The sequence below is a fragment of the Spinacia oleracea genome, chromosome 2 (assembly GCF_020520425.1).
Source record: "Spinacia oleracea cultivar Varoflay chromosome 2, BTI_SOV_V1, whole genome shotgun sequence".
Taxonomy (NCBI): Eukaryota; Viridiplantae; Streptophyta; class Magnoliopsida; order Caryophyllales; family Amaranthaceae; genus Spinacia; species Spinacia oleracea.
In genome coordinates this window covers 86891525-86913296 of record NC_079488.1, presented here as the reverse complement: position 1 = coordinate 86913296, position 21772 = coordinate 86891525, and the positions used below count along the sequence as shown (strand labels likewise).

General features: G+C 36.0%; 1 protein-coding gene across 2 annotated transcripts; it reads right to left on the bottom strand.

Moving 5' to 3' along the window:
* Positions 1-267: 267 nt before the first annotated feature.
* LOC110803909 (importin subunit alpha-9) lies at positions 268-21502 on the bottom strand. Of its 2 annotated transcripts, XM_022009445.2 has the most exons (11): positions 21332-21502; positions 20392-20614; positions 17878-18031; positions 15348-15450; positions 13712-13896; positions 6421-6500; positions 5047-5197; positions 3210-3291; positions 3057-3115; positions 1291-1596; positions 268-851 (listed from the first exon to the last, which is right to left on the bottom strand). In XM_022009445.2, the coding sequence occupies exons 1-11, from the start codon at positions 21381-21383 to the stop codon at positions 687-689; spliced, it is 1560 nt and encodes a 519-aa protein (XP_021865137.1). In that variant the 5' UTR covers positions 21384-21502; the 3' UTR covers positions 268-686. The 2 variants fall into 2 exon arrangements, with proteins under 2 accessions (XP_021865137.1, XP_021865138.1); XM_022009446.2 differs by lacking the exons at positions 3057-3115; positions 3210-3291.
* Between the last annotated feature and the right edge of the window lie 270 nt (positions 21503-21772).

Here is a 21772-nt window from a genome sequence, read left to right as displayed (position 1 = left end):
ATGAGTAGTAATTTAAAGTGGACATGTAAATTTAAGGTTGTAATTTACAAATTTGAAAGTTTAAGGTTGTAATTGGCAATGAGTCAACTTTTTTAGGTTGTCTATTTTCCCATAATAAATAATTCAACCACTACCAAATTTTTATAATGAATAATAAACCTCAACCCCGCTTTAATCTTATTTTAATAAAATCAACCCACTTTCCTCTCCTCTCCTAAAACCATGTGTCAGTCAAACTATATCACTTAATAAAATGCGCAGGGAGTATAAATTAATAAGTTCATTCATTTAATTAGGGTATGTCAAAAGAGCGGATTTGTTGGTCTAGGGACCTTTGTTTTAGTATAGTTGAAATTTATATCATTTATTATAAAATCAAATAAAATACGAAAATGAGATAAACTATTTAAAGTATATTTAAAACAATATTTTTCTCAAACGGGTGGCATAGGTGCGAGACTGATGCACCTTAAAATCCATACCCACCATCACCCATAGGCCATAGCGGTATGACTTTGTGTTTCTATCGCCATCCTCATCCCTCGCCAAACCTACATCCATCCCCTCCTAGTTGGGGCGGATGAAGGGCAGGTCTCCAACTTAACCTGCCCCGCCAAAATGAAACATCCTAAAAAGCAAGATTTCATTCTGAATATATCGTGTCTTCGCTCTCGGATCCTCCAAGGCTATTCTTCAAGCCCATAATCCGCACCAAAATATTTATCAACCAAGCCATTTGCCATATTTCTGAGGTCCTCATTTTCATGAAACTGAAATCGTTCCATGGCTTCAATGCCATCCTCGCTTTCAACAAGCTTCGGTCCCTCGCCATTCGGCATTCCTCTCAATACCTATAAACAAACAAATCAAGGAAACATTCAGATATATTATAAACTTATATAGCAAATCAAGGCGGTGAATCGACCAGCTAGAAGCGCCCACCAGGGAGTTCCCTAATTGGACACAAGGAAACAAGGAGGAAAATCCATAGAAAGACCAGATATCAAAGCATTGGAACCACAATAGTTCAGAATGGTAAAGGGAAAACCCAAACAAACAACGTTTATATTTAGCTGATAACCTAGAATGAGATGCACCCTAAGAAAGGTGTTTTTGTTACTTGATGCCATTGGTTACTCCTCAATTGAATTTAATGAAATATCAGGCTACATGTTCCAATATGAAGAAGCAATCATAGGGCATAACAGACAAGAGACAGAAAATAAAACTAAACTAATAAGGAACATGTGTCACAAAAGTTTATAATAGCTAACATTGAGATGAACTCACCAGCTCAATAAATTGCAAACCCATTCTCGCAGCCTCCATATCGGCAGATCGGACAAGTTCAATGAAACCGGGAAGACATCCTCTTCTAACTAATGAAACCAGGTGCTCCACGATCAGACTTGACTTACCAGAACCTTCTGCTGGGGCCACACATATATTACCAAGGACATAGGCTACTTCTTTCCTTACATCAAATGGTGAAGTTGAAAGAAGATGTAATAGCAATGGTATGGCCTCACTTGAATACACTAATTTCTTGTGGTCAGTGGAACCTGCTGCAATATTAGAAAGCATCCATGCAGCCTCCTACAAGAGTGTAAAACCTTGTTAGAGCTATTTACATGAATCTAATCAGTTTTTCTTACTATATGTTAGGAAGCAAATGTCGGTCTAAATATTATATACTTCCCTTTCCTAATTTCATTGCATGGTTTGACATAACATGAATATTAGAGATCCTAATCAGCATAATGCAAGAACTATTTTCACCCTCAAGCAATGGCTTTGGGAACATAAATACCCCCTCTATTTCACAATTTCCATTTAGATACAATTGAAAATGACGACTATAGCATTATCTCTCAATGCATTAATTGCTTCTTTTCATTAAATCGTACGAGGTATTTTCCAGCTTTTAAAAAAAGAAAAAACTGGGAAAACTACATTGTAATAGGAGTATGACTTCTTGTTTTTTTCAATTACTCCTAAATGTCATATAATGAAGCATCTTTTAATAAATATCTCATCACTAACTAGCAGTCCTCCAAAAACTGCCCCAAATTCCTTTTCTGGACGTCCCTATTTGTTTGCCCCATACCTCATTTAGTAACTTTTCCCACTTGGTTTTTCTCTATCTCTCTCCTCAAGGGACCACTTAACCAAACCATGTGCACATTCTACACCCAAATTTTAATAGAGCAATCTTTCAGGGACGCAGTAATAAGCAGTGGGGCTGCTACCTATGTAGCCCGACGCAATGACCTTGTGGCGTCAAAGCTAATCGCACATGACGATCTCGAAAGGACTTTGTTGCGTCTATTTGGAGCGTGAGCCGTGTTCTATGTGATAGAGATTAGAGAATGTCGGAGGAGAGTTTCAAACTCTTCATGTCAGAGGGGGGATAAAAATTGTGAATTGAAAATTGTAAGAGGAAGTGTGAGCTGTTGGAGCGGCAAGAGGAGTTTTCATCAAATCACATGTCGGGGGGTGGGAGGGGGGAAATTACCATATCAAGGTACGATTAGAGGGGGATTAAATTGTGAAAGGAAAACTGTTCTATGTGATTTTGAACAATAATCCTAGGATTGCCTAATTGTTCATTGTGGGATATTTTTTGGTTACAGATGTTTCTTCCTCCCCTGTTTTGAAGTTTCCTCTTTTAGAGGAATAAGCTTCTATTTTTTTCATCGACTTAGCAAGGCTAACAACCCTCTCCCCCCCCCCCCCCCCCCCCCCCTCCAGTCTTCAATCCCCCAACCTAACCACTGGCTAGCCAATTAGGAGAACAACCACCACAAAACTTTTCAATCTCTTGAAAGAGATCCTCACGAGACCAAGTATGTGAAGACCATCAAATGAAGAGAATCATCAGACCCCATTTCCTTGATGACTGATGCCAAAAGCAACATTTACATAGGAATTCATCAAACAGAAGGAACACTATTGATTGTTTCTAAAGCAAGTAAACAATCAGAGTCATCGCAGAAAGGGAAAACAAGCTAAAAAAAACTACATAGAGGAAGTAGCATTTGCATTAGAATGCAAACCTTTTTAAGCACACGGTGCTCACTCCCGAGGCATTTAGAAAGAGCGGCTATTACTTTATCTGTGAATAATACCAAACATGATATTTTAATCCAAAATACAGTTGACAAACCGGGGGTGGGGGGCTTTTCCATGGTAATGAAAATGATTCCAACCTGTAACTTCACTTCCAGCGACAAGAACTGTAGAAGCTAAATTCGCATCACCAGCAACAAGATTACCCAAACTTCTCAACACCTAAAAAACCATTCAAATCAGTATGCACAAAGAGGATCACTAACAAGATGCACAGTAGACACCCTACACAATAAGAAAGTCAAAGAAATCAACGCCCCTAGTTCCTCATAGAAAAGGAGTAGAATCTTCATTTATATTGGTATACAAAAACGTGTGCCTAAAGCGCGCCTAAGCCCTAGGCGATAGGGGGTAAGCGTTTTTTTAGTTCTAGGCGAGGCACACTTAAAGCGCTAGACGCGAACTTCTGTCAGATTTTTCGAACGCCTCACTTCAATGAGGCACACCCTAGGCGCAGTAAGACCCCCTGCCGCCTTTGGTGCGCCTTCTACACGGAGTTATACATTCTTGAAATGTGCATTCTGCAGCTCCACTTCCTTCAGGATTTTACAATTATAGTGAGTTTAGACGTTAATAGACTCCCTAGTCCCTACTACCTAGTCCACAACAGACCATGTTTAGCTTCTTAGTCATCCAACGAAGTTCCTAGGTAAATATGAAGACAAACATTGTGAAAATAGCACTTCCTATTTCCTAATTCCACAAAGATGTAGTCCACTTGGAATAGCAGTATTTTAAATTTGGTCAACATTCTGGATCCTCACATATCTTTAACACACTACTACAGTCATTGACATTAGACATAGTAATTCCACAAGTTTAAAACCAATGGTGAATTGTAGTGTCAATATAAAATTATAAATTAAAATAAGGGGAATTTTACAAAAGAAAATAAACAAATCCCTGAAGGAGAACAACATGCAGGCATCAAGCTGTTACTGAATTTCGCACTCACGAGTTGATACTTGTATTCCCTCCCATTCTATGCTTCGTTTTAAAAGGCGCGAAGCACCGAAGCGCAAAAGGGCCCGGGAGCTTACGCGCAAAGCGAAAGCGCGCGCTTTTTGTAGGCGAAGCGCACCCGGAAAGAAATAATAAAATTTCAAAAGTAAGATGGAGAAATATGGAAAGAAAGGATGAAAAAAAAAGAGAAATCGAAAAGATGAAAGAAAAATTCAGAATCCGACTGGAGAAATCCGGCTACGGGAGAAAATTGCACTAGGGTTTTCAAAAACCCCCCCAAATATTCGCTTTAAAAAAAAAATCACGTGATACTTTAAAACAGAAGATTAGAGTCACGTGGCTTTATTTTTTAATTAAAAAGAAGGGTGTTGTGCCCAGACGCGCAGACTACAGGAAGCGCAAAAGCGCTAGGAAGCGCGCGCTTCCTGTATCCTTCTGTGAGCTTCCCAGCTTCCAGGGCTTTAAGCGCGCTTTTTAAAACTAAGATTCTATGAGTAGAAATATGGTATGCCATTCTACCCTCTGCGAGTACCAAAATAAACTCCTCAATCAGGCATATTTATCATCGATTATATTAAAAAAACATACACAAATGTTCAAAGAAATATTACAATTTCGTATTTCCACACAAGCATCTAAAATTCTTAAGTGTTGATGTGTGTATTTAACATGTCCAATCTGTCTGTATACCAAAATCCAATAAACTTTACTCTAGAAGCAACCAATTTAGAACCATTGATTAGTTCAAGCTGCAAGAACCAATGTATGATCTAGCAGTCAGGAGGGGACACTGTTAGTACTCCATAAACTCGATGCGACTTTGGCAGTTCTTTATTTATTCAATTTTAGAAATCACGCCTACCATTAAAATCAGTTACGCACAAACTAACAGATGGGATATGCAAAATAATTATAACTATTTCTAATTCACAACTGAGTTCATTATGTGCATACCGGTATAAGCAACTGCAAATTGTTAGATGCTTCCAATCTTTCCACAAGAACATGAACAAGATTTCCCTTAATCAACATACTTGATGCAACGTTCGAAAGAGCAGTAAGATACACAACCACCCAAGTGACTTCAGTTGCCAATTCCTCATCTCTGAATAAAACAAATAATTTAGCTATTAGTGATACAATCTAGATCTTTAGCTTCATATTTACAGTCACATGTTTTCTTAACAAGAGTAATGATATGTAGAAAGAGGGTAAATCCCCGAGAAGTATTTTTAATAGGAAAACATAATTATAAGTCCACAGCAGAAGCAAGTAGGAGGATCACCATTGCCAGATGTCAAACACTCTACTAGCCTATACACCCTCCGTCAAATAAATAAGCATACACTAGTAATTTGGTCTTAAATAAGCTCTTCGGAGCAATATCGAGACTATTATCGGGACTAGGAAAGTGGGACTCAGAGCAAAAAGTAAGAGGAAGTGTAGGGCTGAAGAGTGAAAAAGTGAGAGGACAAGATGTAACTCATGGAAGGAGAGAAAGTTGAATTGAAATAGAAATGTGAATTTTTTTGAGACATCCACTCAAGGCAAGTGTGCAATTTTGAGGGGACAGAAAGAGTTAACAATTTTAGGAATCTTTATACCAAACAACTTGTATTGTCGCCTATTTACATAGTAGTAGATATAGAACATTTTTTTTTTTGTTAAGGTTGAGCTACATGTGGCCCAAACATAGTATAGCTGACCTAATTGCCACCTCCAGAGTACCCCACAAATTTTCTTTTTCATCATGATCATGTGCAAGCCCTGAAAACTAGCCCATTGGTAACCAATGCCCTACTTTCGTGACTAGCCTGCAGAAGCTCAAAAAGAAATAACCTAAAAGCCTAAATCTGCATGTCAGTCAATAGTGGTTGCAGAACATGACCACATAGGCACATACATAACTCTTATACACACACCTAGGAGCACTCCTTCCTCGAGATGCCAATGCTATCTCTTATCTAAAAGGTTGTTTTCAGTAAGACATAAGATTGTAAAGGAGCTCCATTAGCTTCCAGCAACATGTTTCTTAATCTACATCAGTAACATCATGAAAGGAGATTGCTATGTCACAGCACCAGCCAGGCAGATAATAACCCAACGGAACTCTGTCAGCTAGAAAACTTGGCTAAAATTATATCATTATATCAACTTGCAAGGGAAAGGAGCCCCAAAAATTCCAAAAATGCCAAATAACCAGAGTACTATAAGTCATATGCTATTTTTAAGAGATATCTAAATGATTTATAAACTATACCAATCCCAGGGATAAGATATGATATCAGTAAAGTATCTGCAGAAGAATAGAATGAAAAGATCCCTTACGATTTTCTCAAGTGCCGAATAATTGCATCAAGTACAGCATCTATCTTGATGAGTTCAGTTGCAGCTCTGGGATTTGGACCCTACATTTCAACAAACTGTAAATAACTTGAGATTAATACTAAACGCAAATTTTTACATACATCCGAGAGTACCTTCTTCCCGGTACTCCCGTGCGTCAAAATAATGTCCTTTGCGCTTTTTGTGAAAAAAAAAATAACATTAGTTTTGTAAAAATAACATGGAAGAGAAAATAACATATATTTAAAGAAAAATAACATAAGTCTATAGGAAAATAACATAGGTTTAAAAGTGCTTATCTCTAAATTTTAAGAAACTTATATAAATATATTTCACAAACTTTATAGCAAACCTGAATTAATGGAATAAAATGTGATTTTGAGAATAATAATTTTAATTGTGGTTACATACTTTTTTTTTTCTATTTTCTTTGTTATATGTTCTTTTGTTTATTTTATTTTTTTAATAAAGTAACATAGGAGTTTAAATAAAATAACATTGCATGAGTAAAAAAAAATAACACGTGTACTAATAAAAAATATGAATATAATAAAAACTAACATTATTTGAATGGAAATAATAACTTGTTAAACAATTTCATTATATAAAAAAGGTATTTTTTAATTGATTTAACATATTAAATTGTTAATGACCATAAATCTATTAACGTGTTTCTTAGATATAGGATAAAACAACATAATATAACATTTTTAAAAGAAATATGCTAATGATAAGAAGTACCATGCTTATCAAAATTAATAACATGTTAAAAAAAAACAAATAACACAATGATACTAGCGAAGAAATGTATTAATATGGCATCATAAGTTTACATTATATTGCCCTTGTGGCTCATTTGCACCAAATATATATATATATATATATATATATATATATATATATATATATATATATATATATATATATATATATATTTACATTATGGACCTAAAAGTATATACCACTTTGCTTCCATTGTTACTCCAGAAAATCTTCAAATTGCTTCACCTTTTGATGGAGATTGAAGAAATGTAAATGTAAATGGTGAGGAGAGAGAAAGCTCACAAATCGCCCAAAAACGGCGGTTTGTGACAGTTGTGGAGTGAGAAAGTGGAGAGGAGAGAAAGTGTCGAAAGTGAAGCGCTTTTTTAATTTTTCTTCATTTTTAGTCTATTTATAAGTTATAATTTTGACAGTTATGTTATGTTATTTTTTTCATTTGGTATGCTATTTTTTTTATTTCGTATGTTACTTTAATTTCTATGTTATTTATGTCGTTTCATATGCTACCCAGCGTTATTTGGTCGCGAGCGATTCGTTTTGTTTTCGTTGTGTTTTGGGAGTACTAATTCGAAGGTACTCTCAGGTGTATAGTTCAGTAATTGAATACTAAACAGAAGCACCAAATGACAATCTCACTTGAGTTACAAGGACCTACATGTGTGTATAATGTAAGTTCCATAGCAGATCAATTCCAATGATCCTATGAAAGAAATTCTGGTGAAAAACTAACAAAACAAAAACAACTCTGTCCCAGCAGTGGACTTCCGTAGTATCTAATGAAGCAGATATGCTACTGATTTTTCAGGGGAATAACAGGAAATTGAGTACAGAAAAGCAACAAAAGGCTGCTCATTGCGCTTAGGTGTTTCGCTGATCTGTATAAAGTTTGTTTCAATAATAATCTTACATTTTCACAAGACATGAAAGCTGGAATTGTAATCTGGAAATGAAGACATGAAAGTCTAAAATAAACTATCTTCTACTTCCTGTTTGTCATGAATTTGTAAGGCTATGTTCTATTCACCTCAAATAAGATGTTAAGATCCAAATTTTCTAAGGTCTGATCTAAATTTTTCTAGCCTTGTCTGTATGATCTCCTGATTTTACTTAACTTTGACCTAATTTGTTTTATATAAGAAAACACATTTACGGCCCTTTTGGTAGTCGATCACAAATGGTGTCAATGGGAATGAATTTGTATGTAAATTTGTAAGAAAGATCATTATCCATTCCCATGGTAATACTAGTTCACTCAAAAATATTTACTTTTTTGTCATAAATTTTCATTACCATCCATTACCTTTTGGGGAGTGTATTAGGTGGGAATGCAAATTTATGAAGGAAAACACCAAGTTTGAGATAAGGTTTCATTACCTTTAACATTGTGATGTTATTTCTCTTGCCAAACTAGACTTAGCTTTATTTTCATTTCCATTCCCATCATTTATTACCAGCTATCAAACGGGCCGTAAGAACATTGATCCTGTTAATTCGTATTAACGTATAATTTCCATATATCTAATTTTTGTAATTTTTATTAAAACAAAAATAAAGATATTTGGCAATAAGGAGATGAAAAAGAGAGGATCTAGTCTAAATTTTTCTAATGTGAAGCCGTCCTCCCCCTTTTTTCTCTCTAGGGTTTACAAATCTCAAAGGTTTTTAGGCCGGAAATAGCCAAATTTCTTCGGAAATTTCGCTATTTCCGACCCTTCTGGTTTAATTGTTCATGTTTTTGTCTTCAGATTCAATAAAACTACATCGTTTGAGTGTAGTAAGTTTCCCTGTGGTGGGATTAGTCAAGTATTTTGGGTTTAGTATAGTTTTGGTGGAGTATCGTCGTGAATTCAGTTCATTGATAAAGAATTATACGAGATCGAATCAGTTATCAAATTTTCAAATTGCCTTAGATGAATCGGATGGAAATCGTCCTTGCGGCTACAACAAATCGAGTCTCTCCGAAAAAGTTGTATGTTCCAGCGATATGTGCGAGAGATATCACACAGTGCAAGATCTTCTCAACGATGGTAGTTTGGATGAAGGAATACCTCTTTTTGATTCAATTTGTTATGTATTTGTTAATTTCGATTTCTATTGTAGATGTCGTATTACTTTTCATTAATGTATTGATTTTACATTCAAAAAAAATAAAAAAAATTCTGATGTGATCTGATTCTTGTAACAATGAGTAATAAGTTACTGAAATAAGGTGAAGTGAACATAACCTAAGTCATCATAGGCAGATACTTGGACTAATAAATAGACGGCTTAGAGTTCACGATAAAGAGGCTAGACAAAGTCATCTTAAACTTGTTTCCTATACTGATTTTATGATTCATTTCCAATCCTTATCTCATACCACAATCCCATTTTACTTTAATATACTTGCTCCATTCCAAAGATACTTGGACTAATACATAGACGGCTTAGAGTTCACGATAAAGAGGCTAGACAAAGTCATCTTAAACTTGTTTCCTGTAGTGATATGATTCATTTCCAATCCTTATCTCATACCCCAATCCCATTTTACTTTAATATACTTGCTCCATTCCGAAATAATTGCAACAATTTCCTTTTTAGGAAGTGCAAACCAAGTGCAACATCCCTTTATTTGGCTAATGGGCTGCCTCTCTCTGTCATCACATGGGTCCCTCTTTTAATACCTCTCCCCATCACACAAGCTCCCACCCCCCATGTTGCAATTCATTATGAACCGAGGAAGTATATCCTAATAGGTAATTGTCACACTTTCTACTTACGTCCGTCCCAATTTAATTGTCATATTTCCTTTTATGACATGGACCCACTAATATTTTATTACCTCTCTCTTTGCACTACCCAAACTTACGACCCCACATCATAGATAAAAAACGCGTTATCGGTCACGGTCACGGGATCGGTCGCGGAGTCTCGGTAACGGAAATGATGCGTTAGTCGCGAACCGTGTCGCGGTTGTCGCGTAGGAATTTGAAATTTGAAAAAGAAGCCCCATATCAGCCCCATTCACTACCTACCCTAGTCCCCCTCCCCTAAACCGTACACGTGACATAATTAAAATGAATTCCTTTGTCTACCTTCTCTCTCCTCTCTTGTTTTAGATTTGAAAATGGAGTTCTCTACTCTATTTCAATGGAGTTTCTCCATTTCTTTCCTTTTTCCCTTTATTTTTGTCGAAAACATGGGGAATTCGGTTGAAAACCGAGTAGATGTGAGGTTTATAACGTTTAATGCGCACAAAATTTGTTCGGATTGGTTGAATAGGCCGAGATCTCGCCGTTTTTAAAAACACCTTTACAAATCGGGATATCTCGTATCGCCAGCCTCCAAAACCTTGTTAACTCGGGTGATAGGAGTTAACTCGGGCGAGTTTTTACACCATGCCACATCCTCTCATATTCTATTAAAAAAATTATTCCACTATATCTCACCCACCTACTTTTTCTATTAAACTATAGTAGATAAGCATATAACAACTTTGCATAAAACTCGGTGAAAAGTTGTGCGACGATGAAATTGGGACGGAGGGAGTATAAGGTATTAAGGTTATCAATCGATTTCTAGATTTCAAGGAAGTCAACAAAATGACGAGGTGAGAATTGGATTGTTGAAAGTAATGATTCTCCCAAATCCAAGTAGGTAAAGGTCTGAGGGAAGATTTACCGAACTGTTGTATTCAAAATAAAGCCAAATGGAGTATTATGTGGAACCTGAAAAGAGATTTAAGAAAGTTTAGGATGATGATCATGAAGTTGACGGGTGAGGGTGAGGTAGTAACGTTAAAACACACTTCAAAATATTTTTAAAAAGTGCTCCTGCTATCCAATATGTAATTTCCCGTTTTCCACATTAGGATGTCCCAGAATACTCCTCCTAGTTTATTCTAAGTGCATATCATGTACGCACTCTTCAAGGCATGCATATCATGTAGGCATTCGTCATGGCATGCATATCATGTAGGCATTCATGAAACTATTGGTAAGAGATGATTTCTCCTTAGCGTTTGTTCAAGAGCCCGCTATTCTTCTCCATTTACAATGATGTCAGCTAGACAAAAAATAGGCATGGTGGTATTCTTGGGCCTGCATTGTTTAAAAAAGCACGTCTAAGGCGCTAAAGAGCACGACGCTAGGGGTCATGTGCTTTTTGTGGTCTACGCAAAGATATTAAAAAAATGCCTAAGGCACCATAGTTCATTAGTTCTTCATAATCTCATTTATTACTATAAACACAGCAATTTTCAATCGGTCGGGCGATTTTCAATCGGTCGGGTCAAAAACGGGTTATGTGGGGTTGATTTGAAGTGACGGGAAGAATGCTTTGAAGTGGGACATGTAATCTATCTCAAATTACAGCCGTATCGTAAGAGTACCTTGGCCATGACACCCTTTGAGAAGCTAGGGGCCTTTCGAGGTGCTGCAAAAAGTTGGGTTAGTGGCTTACAAGCTAAAGCTTCTCCACACTTGCAAATTACACCCGTGTTTCATGTTTCACAACTCAAGAGAGTCGTGGGTAGCCAACACACTTCGGCCACCATCCTAGACCAGGAGTTTGAGCTAGTGCCTAGTGGTGTTATCGGCGAAATTGCTGGAAGTTTGTTACAAGAATGAGGGTAATGAGACATGGCTGGAAATGTTAATCAAATGGCACGGCTGCCAGCCTTTGAGGCCACATGGGAGGATGCAAAGTTGTTGCAAGAGTGGTTTCCCACCTTCCACGAGGACAAGGTGATTCTTTTGGGGAGTAATGTGATGACTTGGCAAAAGCAGCCGGTAACAATTACCTACGCCAAAAGAAGACAAAGAGAGCGTAGAAATGAGGCTAAAACTCATTAAGAAGAAAGAAGCATACAAGGAAAACAATGTCAGTGTTTTGGTAGTGCTTTGAATTAAAAGAGGGGAAGGGTAAGAAGGAATCCTCATTGTGTTTTGTGTCTTAGACATTTTAGACTAGTGACCTAAAGTCACTACTTTTGGAGACTGGCAGCCTAAAGTTGTAAACTTGTATCTGAGTTCCTTTGTGAGTTCTATTTCCAGTAATCAAAGCAATCAACCTTCCTCTCGTGTGCTTGTCAATTTAGAGTGAGTTAGTAAGTTTATTACAGATTCATGCTTGCCTTGTGACTTCCTTTTGGAATCAACCAAAAGTTTTTCCCAAGTGTTAATTAATTAAAGAAGTGTTTTTGTTTTGTTTGTTTTTTTAAAGAGATTTATTCGAGGAAGCTGATAATAGTACAAAGGAAAGAAACATAAAGTATCTTAAATAGGCACTAGGTAGTTAGAGAATGAAAAGAATCTGGATACAGTAATGTTGGGCTAATGGATCCGAAGAGTCAGAGAGGCACATTATTTGGACTGGGGTAATTCATAATTTTCCTTTGTTTAGGCAACTGAAACAGCATCAGGGCTACTCATCCTAAAGAAGGCCAAATTAGTTACATAGTCAGGACTAATTAGTTTATGTTCCACTTGCATCTTTTACAAGAACATTCAAGCAATACATGAGAGTGCAACTTGGCTGCTGGGAGCTCTAACATGTACATTATACATATACAGAGTATTTCGTTATAAATACAAAGCAGCAAAGAAGTTGGAGATCATTGATCTGTCACGCAGTGGAATCTTGTCCAAGTACTAGATGATAGGAAATCAATGCATTGTAAGTCTTATCTAGTTAAATAAGAGCAGTACTATTACCTGGATTTCCATGAACTCCGGAGATACAATACCTCTCTCTCTCTCTCTCTCTCTCTCACGGATATATTTAGAAAATAGGAAGTTAACATTTGCCAAAGTTCCATAACCCTCACATTCAACTCCTTTAACGCCAGTGTAAGGAGTAAAAAGCCAAAGGCCTACTACCCCATAAAAAATAGAAAATAAAAAAGAAGTAAATGACATTTTACTGCGTATGACATTTGTTGCGGTTCCATGTAACCCATAATAAAAAATAAAAATATATTGCAATAAAACATCCCTTAAAATGGACCACCAATCAAAAGAACCACTCAGAACTCACAGCTGCTTATTAGAAGTAAAAAAAGATTATCTTGACCAAAATTGGGGAGTAACCAGTTCGGTCAAGCAAGCAATATATTCCAACGCTCTCAGCAGTCTCTGAAAACACTACTCATCCTGTCATCCATTTATAGATCAATTTATCACAAAGTTAAAATATGGTATCCATTCCGACCCTGTCAGTGACCCTGATATACTTTTAAAAAACTTAGACCTTCCAAGAACAGGCGATAATCAGAATTAAATATGGTACTCATTCTGACCCTGTCACACAGGTATTCTATTTAAACACACAAGACTTAAAACAAGCAATTCAGCCAGTACCGTAACAAAGAATGTAACATAAGTCCCTTATCGATGCCGGTAAAAGAATTGAAAAGCAGGGTACAATCACAAACAAATTCAGAGGCAATGATATTTTCATATGAGTATATGACTACCTCAAAAAAACAAAAACAAAAAAGACAATACAATACCTTAATAAGATTTGACAGAGCCCAAGCTGCAGTCCTCACAGTCGATCCCTTGTCTGGAAGAATCATTCTTGCGAGAGGTAACAATGCTCCTTGTGAGAGCAAAACATTTCTGAGATCCTCTCCTTCACCCGCAACATTCCCTAATGCCCATGCACACTGCTCAGCTACTGGCAAAGAACTCTTCTCTACAGTGAAAAAGAGAAGAAACCATGAGTAGGTGATACTATTTTGTAATTGCTGTCAATATCATGTAGCTGGAGCAGTGAAGGACTCGAGCCCTATATTGGCTCAGCACAACAAGGGGCTGAGTTTGTGTAGGATTCCCTTAAAAATTAAAAGACTGTTAAAGAAGAAAAAAAATTTCCTTAGAACCTGCTAGGAATCAATGAATCATGTGAATTTTGGCCTTTGATTTTTGGTTTTGAGATTGTAAAAGTTGCAAGATATAAATTGTATAATAAACTTTAAAATAGTCTTACTTATGCTAGTAATATTAATTTGAAACAGACAATAGAAAGCTAGAAACTACATTTTAATTGTTTCCAATAACTTCATTTTGGTTTTTCAAAAGATAAACTAGAAATAACTCAAAATTAGACATGACAGCTAACAAGCGTACAAGCACTTAGCATTCTGGGTAAAGTGAAGGTAAAGAAAGGTCTAAGCTTCACTACCATTTATATCTCTCAAAATGTCCTCAATGTGTATGTCGACGAAAGACTTTGTTTACAAGACCAACAGCAATTACAATAGATTCCCCCTTAAGCCCTTCAGAAAGAACAGGAAAAGAGGTCACTGGAAGAAAAATATAGAAGAGAGGCAGCAAAAAACTCTCAACAGTCTCAAGTATGTTATAAAGCTGCCCATGGAGACAAGTCAAGCATAAACGAGAAGAAAGATTTGCTTTCAAAAATCAAAAGTAAAAAGGAATGCATCCTTCTGCGACACATAGCCAGCAAAATATATCTTCCTCACAGTGTTGCTAGAAGCATTAGGCGCACTTAGATACCTAGGTAACTTGAACACAGCTCCCCAACAATAATTCATAAACCTCAAGTATATGCCTTTTACAAAACCGAGCAATTATTTTTCAGGAAAATCAAGGAAGGAATGCGAAAATGGTGGCAAACTTTAGAATAAGACTTACGAGCCGTAGAGAAATAAAGATGGACTTCTGAAGAATACTCGGACTTTTGGCCAGACAACAACCCCCTTCCCATTTCTCCCTCATCTTTATGAGGGGATGAGATGCACGCCCAAAGTGTTGTCTTGGATAATTTCAGTACTTATTATAAGTGTCATAACTCATGCTTGCACCGTAGACTCAAATAAGTTATTATTCTCATACGAATGTTGTACGGGTATAGTGCACTAAATTGTTGGGAATGTAAATATTCTGCAGATGTTTTCAACCGTACATGGGCTCTAGGACAACTATAACCACAAATAGCATAAAAATGATCAACGCCATTTTTGCACTTTCTTCCTGTGTTTCGGAACAACCAATTCGATAAAACAATACTTCAGCTATTATGGAGAGAGAGAGCGAGAGAAAGAGTCCCAACTCATAAACACGACCAAAAGTAATAAAGAATAAGAAATTGAAATATAGTTGGCATAGATTTTGTTTACTAACCTCCAAGGTGTGCAATAAGCAATGGCAATCCAGGGAGCAGAGATTTTGTCTCTTCTGGCAGTCCTGCAGCAATGTTTGTGAGACACCAAGCAGCCTCAAGTAACTGCAACATAACATGGATGAAAAACCTCAATATCGTTAATTAATTGAGAAGTATTGGAAGGGTATAAAGATTTAAGAAAAGCTTTACTTAGTCCATCCTTAGTAAAATATTGCATTGAAAATTCGTCACATTGAAATGGAACCTTACCCTTGCTAGAAGAAGAACAAAATATAGACGGGATAAGGATCCCTTTATTACTCAAACACAACTCCCTTAAACCATGTCTTAGGTCCTACACCTTGCAAACTGGATAGAGGTACTGCAGTGAATAACTAGCACCACCATGAGGTATGTTTACTTAGACAGCGGTATGAGTGTCCGGTATGAGAAAAGGCCCAAGTGTCATACAAGACAGATCGAAGTTCTAACACAAGGACACAGTCCTGAAAGAGGAAACGGTTGTAAGAACACCCGATGTTACTCGGGTACTCGTGTCCGACATTGGTACATCTCTAAGTGTCCGACTCAGCTAATATTTTTAAAAAAAAAAAAAATTGATTTTGGCCTAAAATTAGGTATTGAAGTGTTCATACCCATGCCAAAGAGAGTCAAGGATCAACCATGTGTACTTGATATGAAAAGAAGAGTCGGAGTAACATAAGAGAAAAGTGGGGAAAAATAGGAGTAAGGAAATTATTAATATGATCTAACAAACAACGAAAAAATGGAATCAAAGAATTTTTTTTCTTTTTTCTTTTCCCCTTCTTGAACCCCCAAAACAAACGCCCTCTTACTTCCTTAGTGGACACGGTAGGCCTGACCCCCTTTAATGTCCAGATTTTATGGTAACGAACTTGATTTGGATGGCTAAGGTCCCTTTAGAGGTGAGAGCTTTTGTTATGACACTAGCATTAGGTTGGATTAATACCAATGAGAGTAATGACATGCTTCAAAGGCGTAGGACAAGGCTCGATCTTTCCCCTTATATTCAGTTGTTGTGCCGAGTTGCTAGTGAGCTTTGTCCACATGTCTTTCTGCATTATGAAAGGACGTTACATTTGGGGGAAATTGTTTGCCTTGAGACAAGAATCATGGGTTAACCCTTTGACAGTAGTTGGTTGGCTACAAATTCATTTTTGCGAGGTTTGATAAGGACAAGGAGAATAATGTTTTGTGGAACAATGCTAGTATGGTAAATTATGGTGTATTTGTAAAATTCCCGTCTTTTCTCAAGCTTTCTTATCTAATGAGTTGGTCCAGGACAAAGTAACTTATCTAGCGTTTGGAGGGGGGCTGGGGGTTTTGAGAGATGTTCAATTGTGGAGGATTCAAAGAAACAAGTATACACTGTAGTTTAGATTCCTAATCAGAGGGCAGTGTACTCTTTCTCTGTACTCCTTTTTTCAGCTGATAATCTTATGATTTCTTATTAGAAAGAAAATTACATTCCTTAAATAAAACACTTTTTAATTTATATGAAGTGTTTACTTTTAAGTTGCATATGTATTAAGTAGATTTGTGTATTAGTTCTTGTTGAAATTCTTAATTCAATCCCATTTATGAGCATTTATCGCATAATTTTCTCTTCTTTCCCTTTCTTTTTACACTTTACCAACCATGAATACCGTTGGTCAAGATGTTTGAAGTGTCTAGTAAGGATTTATACCCTTGCCCGGTAAAATATCGAACTAACATATACAGACAGTTTAACAACACAGGACAATTTCACATTAATTGAACAAAAAATAGTTTATCTCAGAACTATCTGTATTCCGAATCTCCAGTTCGCTCATGTAAAGAAACCCCAGATGCTGCAGCATTTTAACTTTCAAAGAAAATCCCTTTGTTTTCTCAGATGCTTTACAGTTTCCTAACTATGTATTGCAATTTGCAAATAGATCAACAAAATCGTATCGATTTGGGAGGTGTTTTTTGCTCAGTAAGACCTACCAGACATACACTATACCTAAACCCCTATGAGTATAGATATACTACTATGGTCCTATACTTGAAATTTTGAACATTAACTTTATGTTTTCACCACAATCTTGCCTTAAGATAGTAGGTCATTAAGATTCATTCAACGTACGAAGTTTAATTTCGGTAATTAAACTTATAGCTTTGTCTATCTCTAACATAATCTAGTAATCTACCAAGATAATATCATTTACGATCCCAAAAATGGGCACAGGAGGGATGCCTAAGCTGGAATATGTTTATTGGATAAAAAAAAAAGCCAAATTGGTAGATGTTCACACATTGATATAAGGAGTTCTAGGGTAAGACGGGTGTACATTTTAAAAATAAAAAAGGCGACTTCTAAGATGGAGGGTTACTTTGAGTGAGAAATAAGAAGAGTTGGACCACGCTATTGTATACACTATACACCCATATTATCCAGGAATTTCTTAGTGTGCGACTTGTGTGAATGAACATGTGACAGAAAAGAACAAAATTAACACAAATCACAAGCTAAATCACTCAAACCTGCTCATCTGGAGAACCAAATGAAAGGCACTGCACAAGAACTGGTATAGCTCCAGCTTTAAGCGCCACGTCAACAGGGGGTAACTCTGATCTAGACAATAAACGTCTTAACTCACGTAAGGCACTGACCCTCTTCATCTGTGCACCCTTTCCCCTATTATAAATGCAAAATGAGTACAAAATATTTAGCAAGGAAATATATACAGCAACAGCCATTTTAGTTCTTTTAAAGAAACCACTCAAGAACGTTATATTGTCCAAGATTGTCCAAAGTGAAGGGATAAAAATATCCCTATACAAGATACATGTTGTAGACTTGTACAGTTGTACTACCTCCGTTTGATTAAGTTCTCTACAACTATTGTTTGCACGAGAATTAAGGCACTACGAGAGAGAGAGAGTGTGAAGGTGAGGCAGCAAGTAGGAAAAGGAGTGGCCACTAACCACCTAACAATGCAAGTAGATATATTGTCGTGGGCTCCAATAATAAAATATAGTAAGTGGGAAGGTTGTGGTGGGCCAAATGAGGGTTTAGTTGTAAACAAAAAAAGCGCCATAAGTGGAATAAAGGGTTAGTGCAAAGAGCTTAAAGAAACGGACTTAAATGGAAGATGTAAAGAACATAAAGAAACGGAGTAGTAGCGGAACGCTTACAAGGAATGTCACACATTTTTCTTTATCTACATTACTCCCTTAAACCAGAGGAAATAAAAAAATAAAAAATAAAACAGCAAGAAACTTAATGGAATTCTTTTTATTTCTAAAAGAAAGAAAAGTCACTCTAACTATTATCTATTTTGTCCTTCTCGATTCTATAGGCCAAACTCCTGAGGATTTGGTGTCCAAATTTTAATATTCTCTTAATGTTTACATTAAAAAGAAAATATAATAAAAAAAAACTTAATTAGAAAATCCATAAAATATGTGAATAATCGGAAAGGAAAATTCAACAAATACTCCCTCCGTCCCAGAATAGTTTTTACACTTTCATGGGCACATAGTTTAATGCGATAAGTAGTAGTGTGGTTATCAATTGTTATTTTATTTAAAAAGTAGATGTGATAGGAGTTAGTGGGGTATTTTTTTAATTGAATGAGAGAGGGTGTGGGGACAAAAAAAAATTTAGTGGGAAGAGAGAGACAATATAATAATTGTAGGGTCATTCCAAATTTAGAAGTGTAACAACTAATCTGGGACGGACGAAAAAGGAAAGTGTAACAACTAATCTGGGACGGAGGGAGTAGAAACTATTCACAAATGGATATTTTAATATTTTGAACTAATCCACATGCAGAACTGCCAATTTAAAAAAAAATTCTCACAAAGGCATATTCAATCAAGATAAAAATATCCAATAAAAAAAGAAAAATTTATCGAAGACTTTCAGATGTTCGAGGAAACTTGATTCCAATGAAAATCACTAATATAGAAGGGAACTCCAAAGAAAGTGTTAAATTTGGGATTGTCCTTTAAATCCACTCCTAAATTACTCAAGAATTTTTTTAGTAATATAATTGTGTAATGGTTCAATTACATAACTTTTGAAATAAAAGTACGCATCACGTGCACTGATGCACATAAAAATTTTGTGTTGCATTTTTATTTAAAAGGGGAAATTGTAAGCTGGACTTCTTTTTTTAACTTCAGCCAAATTGGACTATTTTATTTTATTGAACATATAAGAAATCTAATAAGGGGTATGAAAAGTTTTGGGAACAAGCAAGATACTGAATGGTCAAAATCCATAATGTTTGAAATGAACTATACAACGCGTGTGTAGAGGAAGAGATCGAGTTTCTAAATAAAGGCAACATTTTTCTTGTCATTCTCCGCAGTGATTATCCAAGTTATACATTTAAGTGGTCACAAATAAATTTCTAAAATAGTAAAAGTGACGCACTTTCAAAAGTTTATCTTTGTAAATTCTTTTACCAAGATATAAACATGGAAAATGAAAATGATTATCAAACTTGGTAAACTTTGACTACAATTATCAAATGATTATCAAACTTGGTAAACTTTGACTACAAATATCAAATGTGGACTATTATCCTTGAAATAGAGTTTTTCTGGTAAAGTTTTTGAAACAAGGTGGCACTCAATAATTTGTAAAACGCATCTAACATAAGAAGACTTTTCTAATGGAAGGTAATGTTACCTATCAGTCGACTTGGTTCACAAAAAATTATTGACCAATGCCAGACAGACAATGGAAACATTTGCCAAAATAGCAGATTAGCAGGAGGTCCTATTATCCAGGAATGAGGAAAACTTCCTACCAAGGCTCCCTCAAAATCAACCAAACAATTATTGGCATTTCTCCAGAAATGTGATTTTTTGAAATACAATATCCTCAGAAGTGTAATATCCTACATTTAACCAAACGACATAAATTTACCACAAACATCACCATAACTCTTTGTTGATTCATTCTCCTAGCATCAAACAAAATCCAGCAAACAAACATAATAAGCACAGTTGATCTGAAAAGAAGACATTAAAAAGCAGACATACTGATAGGCAATGGCAGCTTTCAATACTTCAACAGCTGAGGAAGTTTGAGCTTCAAGAATTGACTGTTCCTCATCAAGTATCATTTCAGTATCAGGCTCGCCACCATCATCATCACCAGTAATCCCCACCCTGCAAAGCCGCTTCGTTCTAACAAGTGCTTCTCTCCTTTCTTTAGCCACAGCCACTGCACTCTGCCGTCTACGTTGTGAAGCTGAATTCCCAACTGAAAGCAAGACAATATATATTCAGCATTTTAACAGCATTAAAATAGTACAAAAATGTTAAAGAAAGTAAGCAAGCCACTTCAAACTTGGACTGAAGTCAAATAAACGGGAAAATGAAGCCATGATAACTCAATAGCATTATAAACTATGTTACTTAAACTCTTCATTTCACCTCCATTACAATCCAACCTAAGTACAATTAATTCAACACTTCATTTTTGGCCAAAATCATGGAAATTTTTCACAAAACAAACGATTCAGATGCTTAAATATAAACCCATGTCCAACACTCAGACATGAGTACCGAGTTTGACTAACATATATAAGTTGGTCATACTCTAGTTTATTGAAGGATAAAGAAATTTTGGGCCAATGTAAGCAAAAACAAAGAATCGGCATTCTAACTGCAGGAGGAAATAAACTAAGCAATTACAACAGATAGTTGAATTCAAATGAATGGAAAATTGAAACCTAAATTTCACAAATGAATGACTCCAAAAATTATACTATGACGTATCCTAATTCAAAAGTTTGGGCATTGATTATTGATATTACTTAAACAGTAAAACCCTTGTGATTTTGAGCAAGAAATAATTAATCGATAAATTAAACTTGCAATTCCTACACCTTTAGTTGAAAATAAAATTCAGAAAAAGAATGAAAAACGAAGAAGACGAAAATGGTGATGATAGAACCAAATTGGAGGTTTTATTTGCCTGAAGATTTGATGGGCTCCCTTTTCTGAGAAGCAAAGCTACTATCCGCCATTTTTGGAATCGGGTATTCTTGCAGAGAATTGCTCTTGAAGTCGCGGTGTTTGATAGACAGAACCAGAAGCAGTGTGTGTGAGGAATTTCTGGGACGTTTGGTTCAACTAATGAAAATTAAAAAAAAAAATAAAAAAAAATTGACAGTTATTGTTCCGGGCGATTGCCTGTTGCATATAATTTGATTTTTTATTTATTTTAAATTAATTTACTACTCCCTCCGCGCAAATTTGATGGTGCAGGCGTGTGCACCGTGCTCTAGGTGCACCGGAAACAAAATGACGTGAAAAACACATAAAAGGCGCGTGTTTCATTAAATCCCGGGAACAAAAGAACATTTTCCTTGAACAAAAAAACAATACCCTAGAACAAAAGAACATTAAATGTTCT